Raw genomic sequence first — 8122 nt, forward strand, 5'->3', positions numbered from 1 at the left:
AAAAAATTGCGCTTCATAAAGATCAAGAAGTGCCTCAAAAAAGTAAAAAATCTTTGAGTGACCGGTTTTGGCATACTCGTTTTCCCCAATAGACTGTAGAGTTATGAAAACCGTTTGGTTTTGATTTCCAATCATATCTTGATAATCAGACAGGCGATCGGCTTGTAAAAGAGATTCATTTATCAAAAATTCTGGTACATAATCATCTAGCACAATGTCCTTGGCAAGACATCAATCTACATTTTAATGGATACCTGGTAGAAAGTAATTTTACTTCCTTAGGACAGCTAGGCTAAAGCCAGGGTAATAGTAATGATTTGAAAGGATATTGTTCAATATCACCTTTAATAGCTGTTATTGTCATTATAGTAATTCACTGTATAACAAATAGGAATGTACATTGTAATCCCAGATCACTTGAAATTGAAAATCAAAAAGAATTTTGTATAACTTGATTTGAGGGGGATCTTGTGATATATATTTATTGTAAAATATGGACCATCTTTATTGTGACCGTAGTAAAGTGTCTCTATTGACCCGAATCAAGCACAAATCCATGCCTGATCCATTGCCTCAAGAACTTGCACTTGACTTTCATAGATCACTCGTTATAAGGTGAGACCCAGGAAGAAGCTATACCAATAGGTATGATACATTGTAAGATGACATGGACTCTAATCAAATGATTGGTTGAAAGCCTACACGTGACCAGGCATTTATTTTGCCTGATGCGTAATTTGGATAATGACCAGTCATTATCCAATTCTAATGACCGGTCATTAGTAAAATCATGTTAAAAAATATCATTTTATAAAAGAAATTAACATAATTTATTAATCAAATAATACATATAATTTTGTTCGGGCATTAGTAAAATTACCCACACTCGGTACCTTCAAAACAGTCCAAACACCCTCGGCTACTGCCTCGGGCGTGTTAGACTGTTCCAAAGGTACTGACAGCCTTTTCACACACAGCTAAAATTCTATAAACATGATTAGTTTAACCCTTACATTTTCGGAGATTGCGCTGCAACCGCTTGGAATTTTGAATTGTCGTTTCATGACTTTTTTCCCTCAAGTCTTACGCACATTTTGATACCATTTTCGTCGAAATCGGATATTCCTGTAAGGCGTTACATAACAATTAGTATGCGCATGTCATCAAAAAAAAAAAAAAAAAAATGAAAATCGCATCAAAATTTGCATAAATTATCATTATTAATTACATTAAAATAACTTTTTTGTGTTAGAAAAGAAGTTTCATATGAATAATGAGTTTCAACATTCAAAAAGTGGAGTTTGACACGTTTTCGGTAAAATGCATAAAATTAGCGCATTTTGCATAATTAATTAGGCTAATGAGAAAAATTTGCATATTCGGAAAAAACTAATTATACCATCTTGTTCCTTACGTAAATATCTACAAACATGCAAATTTTCGTGTTCATCGGACAATCGACGGCCGAGATCATAGGGGGGGGCCTCCCAGGCCCCCCCCCCCAGTCAGTGGGTGCTCAAAATAGCCCAGTACAGTAAGGGTTAAAGGGCTTTAAACTAATCAGCTGTACATACGACATCATTCACACACAGAAATTTTGGTTCGATCTTTAATCGTTTTGTGATTAACTACTGCTCTTAAAATGCGCAGTAGTGCCATTGCGCATTGAAGGTTAGGTCATATCAAACAAAGTAAACGCTCCACCTTGTTTAAACACGTTTAAACCGTTCACACACAAAATGTCAAGCTCTCTAGATACGAACTTCGTTTCTGCAGCCTGCTTTGAGGGGCGTATGAATCGCGACTTCGTATCTATCCGAACATCGTATATAAGATGTTCACACAGGGAAAATTTTCTTTAAAGGTGTTTAAAACTGTTGAGTTAAACATGTTTATACTAATCATCTCTAGATACGATGAATTTTAGCTGTGTGTGAAAAGGCTGCTAGTCTGGGTAATTCCTACTAATGCCCTCACTGCTGTGTATTATTTATATACTATACTTTCACATTTCTGCAGATCGACGAGAAGATCGAGACCATGTTTGCATCAAAGCGACGCGTCAAGGACGTAACAGCTGATGAGATCCCCGTCGTCCAGCAACCGCAGGCGAACTCTGCCACACCGGGAGCGGCACCGGGCGCGGCCCCGGCTGGAGCCGCCACTACCCTGCCCGCTGGGGCCAACCAGGCTATGCTGAGTCTGGCTAAGCGAATGGCAGCCAAGATTAATAAGAACCTGGAGAGTGAGAGGGGTGTGGATATGGTTCAGCAAGCAACGCATGCTGTGATGAAAGGAGCCACGCTAGGACAACCTGCAGTATCGGTAAGTTCTCATTGTAGAGCGTACATGAGACATAAATAGCGAGGGAGATAGTGAGATAGGGGTTGAGGGAGATAGACAGAAAGAGAGAGGGGGGGGGGGGGGCAGAAAAGGAGAAAATGATGAAAGGAGCTGCTCATGGTCAATGTTCCGTAACCAGTGTATGTCGTAAAGTCTTCAATAGAGAGGAAGAGAAAATAAGAGAGAGAGAGAGATAGAATAAAGGAAACCCCTACATCCGACAGGTTTATCAATGAATGCACTTTGAATCTATTTTTGATAATCCACAATCAGATGTCTATAAGCCTACATACAAAGGATATTTTATTTATATTTTTGTTTAAATAGGTTATTTTATGACCTAAATCAATGATGTACATGTACCTGACCATCACTTTTCAATTTTTGATGACTTTTGACACAGACATTCACTAGGGCCGAGCAAATGGCTGCCAAACTTAACGCCAAGCTCAACTACATTCCTAAGATTAATGAAGAAGAGAAGGAGGAGGAACAGCCTAAACCAACCTTCAGGAAATACGAGGAGGAATTGGAGATCAATGACTTCCCTCAAACTGCCAGGTGGAAGGTTACATCAAAGGTAATGAATGGGACTAAATGTTTGGTTTCAGGGGCCACACTGAATTCTATATGTGGGACTGCAGGGATAGTTACAAGTGAAACAGCCAAGTTAACGCTCTTTTGCCCAAAATAATAGAAATTTAAATTCAAATTGTGGCCTAATACATGTTTTAAACCTCCAACGTGGAATACAATTTGTCATAAATAATATATTAGATAACAATCCTATAGGGGGGTGGCAGTTAAGATGTGTATATGATGTTTTCTATGTATAAGGGCTTTATTCTGCATGTTCTCCTGGCTAAAAACATCCTTATTGTAAATTCCTGTATAGGTCCCAATGAGCCCTATCCATATCATCTTAACATTTATTACTTGACTGCTAAAAGTCTGTGTATGTTTGTAAGTATGGAGCCAGGGGCCTGATGGCTTTAGTCCTCTCTGAGGAACTTGGTAATGAGGATAAATGCCTTGATAAATACCAAGGGCACTAGCACATTGACTTGGTTTGAACCCAGGACCTCGTGCTTATAAGACCTGCTCTACCACTGAGCCCTCGTGTCTCCTCAGCTCAGAGCTAGAAAGGCATTTTATTTCATTATCTGTAATACACAGAGTTAACACCCTTCTGGCTCTCAACAGACATATCTGCTGGATAGACAATGACATTGGAGGCCTTCAAAGAAGTGCTTCCACCCAGCACCTTCTAGACTAAGGAACTAGATTTTTACTTACACAACCTTTTAAATGCACCAACAAGCATGCACTGCAAATGAGCACCTAAGTTGAATCCTCAGCACTACATCCTCAGCACTACATCCTCACTTATGGATCCTGCTGAGTATTGTCATAGAAGTAGAAGTCACATTGATTTATTCTTGTCCTTTGTATTTCAGGAGAACCTAGCCCAGATCCAGGACTACAGCGAAGCAGGGATCACGATCAGAGGGACGTACTTTGCTCCTGGCAAAGAACCCAAGGAAGGAGAAAGAAAGCTTTATCTGGCTATCGAAAGTAAGATCCTCTACCTATCTAAATATTGGTTATGTTTATAGAGTACTGTGATGACTAAACAATCAATATTAGCATCAACATAATTATGAAGTAGACTAAACAATCAGTTTTTTTGTTGAAGAAATGTGAAACTGAATTCCTGAATTCCCGAATGTAATTCAACACAATCTGTATTATCCTGTAGTTGATTTTGTAATTATTCTTTCTTACTTTCATTTCATAATTTTCTTTTTCAATTCAATTCAATAAAGGTTTATTTGAACATGTTTCGCAGTACAAAGACTTAATTATACATGTTATACAAAGATAAAAATATATTGTAAATAAAAATTGCAATTGTGAATTAAACATATTGAATTAAGTACCATATTGTAAAAAAAATACTTTACATTGATAAAATTGTAGTTGATGAATGTCAGATAACATTGAGACTCAATGTTCATGCTTTAAACCTGCTGCACAGCAGAGCAAGAGAGAGAGAGAGAGAGAGAGAGAGAGAGTGAGAGAGTGAGAGAGTGAGAGAGAGTGTAACTAGAATGTATGTTTCAATGAAGTGAAAATAGATATAATAAATCCTATGTGAATTCTGACATATTAAGTCTCTCTTTTTTTTTTTGTGTCAATTTTCAGGTGTCAGTGACAGAGCTGTGTCAAAGGCCAAAGCTGAGATCACAAGATTAGTCAAGGATGAACTAGTCAGGCTGGTAAGAAATGAAATTCTCATTCACATTCACATACAAATTCATTTATTTCACATCCCTTAAAAAAATACAATGTATGAAGATATAGACAATTTTAGAACAACATTGTTAAAAAAATAGACAAATGATACAAATGAGAAAAAGATGCGTACACTGTGATGAAGTGGGTGTGAGAGAGTAGCAAAGGCCATTGACCTGTCAAGGCTACTCCCCATAGTTCATCACTGTACCAAATCAAAAGTTACAATATACATGAATATAAGGAACAAAAAAATAATGACAATAAAGAAGAATAACAAAACACACACAAGCAAAATATAAGATTTATTTTTATATTTTGTTAATGATAGAAAAATGCAGTTTTACATATACAAACCAAACTTAAACTGAATTTTCAAAATTTAGTAAAGATAATAACTGGTTTTGGAAAGTTCTTGAAAGGCAGTTGCATCACCAAACTGTGCCTTTAATCACCTTTTCACCCATCCTATGTGTGATTGAATCTAAACACTGCATGCATGCTTATGGTACTCATCGAAGTTTGGCTAAGCCATGTATTACAATTCAAACTCTATTTCTGCATGTACAATTACAAATCTGTGGGGGGAAAAGAGATATTCAGAAATGGTGTAATGAGTACGATGAATTCACTGGTAATTGATACACTACTTTCATTACACTTAAGTATTACGTTTAGTGTTTCATACAATTTCATGTTTATTGTTTGTACACTCCTGTTCATGTTTATGTGACTATTTCTACTCTATGGATACCAGTGCATTATAAGTGTTTATATTATTATTGTTTAGTTTTGATTATTTAATCACTTATCTGTCTTATTCATATTTTTTTTCTCCAGCAAAACTCGTATCAACCTACCAACAAAGGGAGGTATAAGGTTCTTTGAGTGTCTTTTGATCTCCATCCACCAAGTCTTCACCAAGGACAGTAACATCATATTAACCCTTTGCCTACTGGAACTGATTGGTCCCTGTATTAAGCATATGGGAATGAGAGAAGTCAATAGCCAGAGGGTTAAGAAACAGAGCATCTCAAGGACCGATGGACCTCTCAAGAATGGACATTTCTTCTGCATGTTTATATTTTTAATTTGCTGAGCACTACAACTTTCCTGTCTTGTAGATTGGACTGTGACCTTTATGTCTTGCAGTCTATATCTTCTGGTTCAGATCTGCTTCCATTATACAGCAAAACCTGATTTAGTGACCACCTGTCTACAAAGACCACATTTTTTGTTTCCCTTGAAGCTGGGTTCTCATTGAACTATCATGCAAATGTACTAAAGGAACCTGTATATAAAGACCTCTTGCCTATATAGACCACTTTTCTTGTCTCCCTTAGGTGGTCTTTATAGACAGGTTTCACTGTATAGTACTTGTTGCATTATCCTGGGCATGATAGTCTGAATCCCACAGCCTAAACACTGGTTTATTTATTATTGACAGTCCCAAAAGTCCTTAAAATAAGAAGACAAAGCAAACAAAATATATGCCCCCTCACTGTCTTTGAAATATATAGGCAGAAAATATAAAGGTAGAAACAAAAAAGATTGGTTCCTTATTTTTCACAACTTGAAGGCACATTTAAAATACATGTTTTTTGTTTTTGCCCATATTTTACCTTGGTTGGGCCATAGTAAATAGCAGGTTTACATCATGTGCTACGTTTAAATCATGTTTGTGAATTGTTAGACTTTTATTTTGACTGTTGATTTCAGCTTGTTATCTCAAGATAAGCCAACCAACAATGGAGAACCTCTTCAGCTGCTCAGGATGGGGTCAAATTTAGATTGGAATAGGATATCTTAACAGTGACGAACTTCAGATGTTTATTGAGCCTGTTTCTGTGTATTTTGTATGATACAGTAATTTGTCCCAAGTGATAATTTCACGAAATACCCATTGTAAAAACGATTGTGTAAACAAACACTGTTGATGAGATGAATGAGCTCATCTAAACTACACAAGAAGTTTTTTATCATCCATGATATTTGTTGTCTCCTGTTTTAGAAAATAGATTTTTATAAAACTTAAATTGTAGGTTCAAGATTGTCATTTCTAATGTTTTAGCAAGACCAATATATCACAAAGACTTGACAAAAATGTAGTAACCCTTGTTGAATTTATTTATGTTATAACAGGATTTCTAGATTTATTCAGAAAAGTTGTTGGTTACGTCCTTGGATTCCTGGTACCTTATTAAGAAGTTTTGGATTCCAATGAACATTTATCAATGCATCATCCAAGGATCATTAATTATAATGATTCATTTCTGAAAAATAATATGTAACACTCTTTGCATATATGTTCAGAACTACATGGATTTATTATTTATGTGACATCACTCGTGAAATATTTAACAAACATTTACTGGAGTGCACTCAAATGTAAACGTTATCGAACTTGTTTTCTTGCAGCCACAACCATTAACATATTGTCAAAAACTATTACTGCAACAAAATATCTTCATGTTTACCTTACTTCCTTTCAATAAGAGAATTTGAAACAAGAATGTTCATTCATTTAAATAAATCAAACCATAAGTATTACTACTACATGAATATATGGATGAAATGAAGTTATGATCAAGTTCATCTGGGGGAAAGGAAATTACATTTCAATATATGTATGCTTTTGCTTAATGCTTGACAGGTTTTAATTTGAAAGTTTGTAAATGGCCACATAGAAGCCTTTCCTTGAGATACATTTAAGCTGAGATAGCATTATTTTTCAGCAGCAATATGACGTTTGTTTATTATGGTAGTTCGAATGTAAAATTCGTTTTCCGTTTCGCTTGAAAATTAAAGATAATATGGTCTGATAAAAAAATATTTTACAACAAATTGATAAAAATTCAAGTAATTTCATAGCCCTTTCAAAATGCTAAGTAATTTTTTGAATCACTGCTATTGTCATAGTGTTTTTTATTTTTTTGAATTTTTAGTTATTTCTTCTATAAAGATTTTTCATCAGCTAGACTTAATTGGGATGCCCATTCCTAATCAAGATTTGAAAACAACAAATCTCATTTTTTAAATGATGTTATTGTAAATAAAATTGTAAATTTTTGACAATGCTCGATGTCTGGCTATTGATATATTTGTTTCCACTGTCCATTATACCTGTATAATTAAAGCAAATAAAGAATAGAAGTAAAGAATAGTTTTAAACATGATATGAGAGATGAAAGAGAAAATAAGAATCTCAAGTGGATGCAAGTATCAGAGACAGATTATGGGTCACTGAAAACTAATTATAGTGGGGAATAGAAGAGGCTACAAGATAGGGGAGAGACTAGAGAGAAAGATAGGGAGAGGGGAAGTGGAAAAAGAGAGATGGAGAGAGAGAGAGAGAGAGAGAGAGAGAGAGAGAGAGGGGGGAGATGGAAGCAAGGAGGAGGTACAAGTATTTTTTTAAACTGAAATGACGAATCAATAATTTATATGACAAAGTCACTAGCACCATAGATGACTGATTAGTACA

The 8122-nt window shown here is 35.5% G+C and overlaps 1 protein-coding gene across 2 annotated transcripts in view; it reads left to right on the forward strand.

Annotated features, from left to right (window-relative positions):
• LOC579710 (probable ATP-dependent RNA helicase DDX46) overlaps positions 1-7715 on the forward strand; it is a 34434-nt gene extending 26719 nt beyond the window's left edge. For both annotated transcript variants that reach the window (XM_030979884.1, XM_030979885.1), the window contains exons 19-23: positions 2020-2325; positions 2747-2923; positions 3801-3918; positions 4549-4622; positions 5479-7715. In XM_030979884.1, coding sequence (XP_030835744.1) covers positions 2020-2325; positions 2747-2923; positions 3801-3918; positions 4549-4622; positions 5479-5526 — 723 coding nt within the window. In that variant the 3' untranslated portion in view covers positions 5527-7715. The remainder of the gene's footprint in view (positions 1-2019; positions 2326-2746; positions 2924-3800; positions 3919-4548; positions 4623-5478) is intronic.
• The last annotated feature ends 407 nt before the right edge of the window (positions 7716-8122 follow it).

This window comes from Strongylocentrotus purpuratus, unplaced genomic scaffold, assembly GCF_000002235.5.
Source record: "Strongylocentrotus purpuratus isolate Spur 01 unplaced genomic scaffold, Spur_5.0 spur5_scaffold_10, whole genome shotgun sequence".
NCBI lineage: Eukaryota > Metazoa > Echinodermata > Echinoidea > Camarodonta > Strongylocentrotidae > Strongylocentrotus > Strongylocentrotus purpuratus.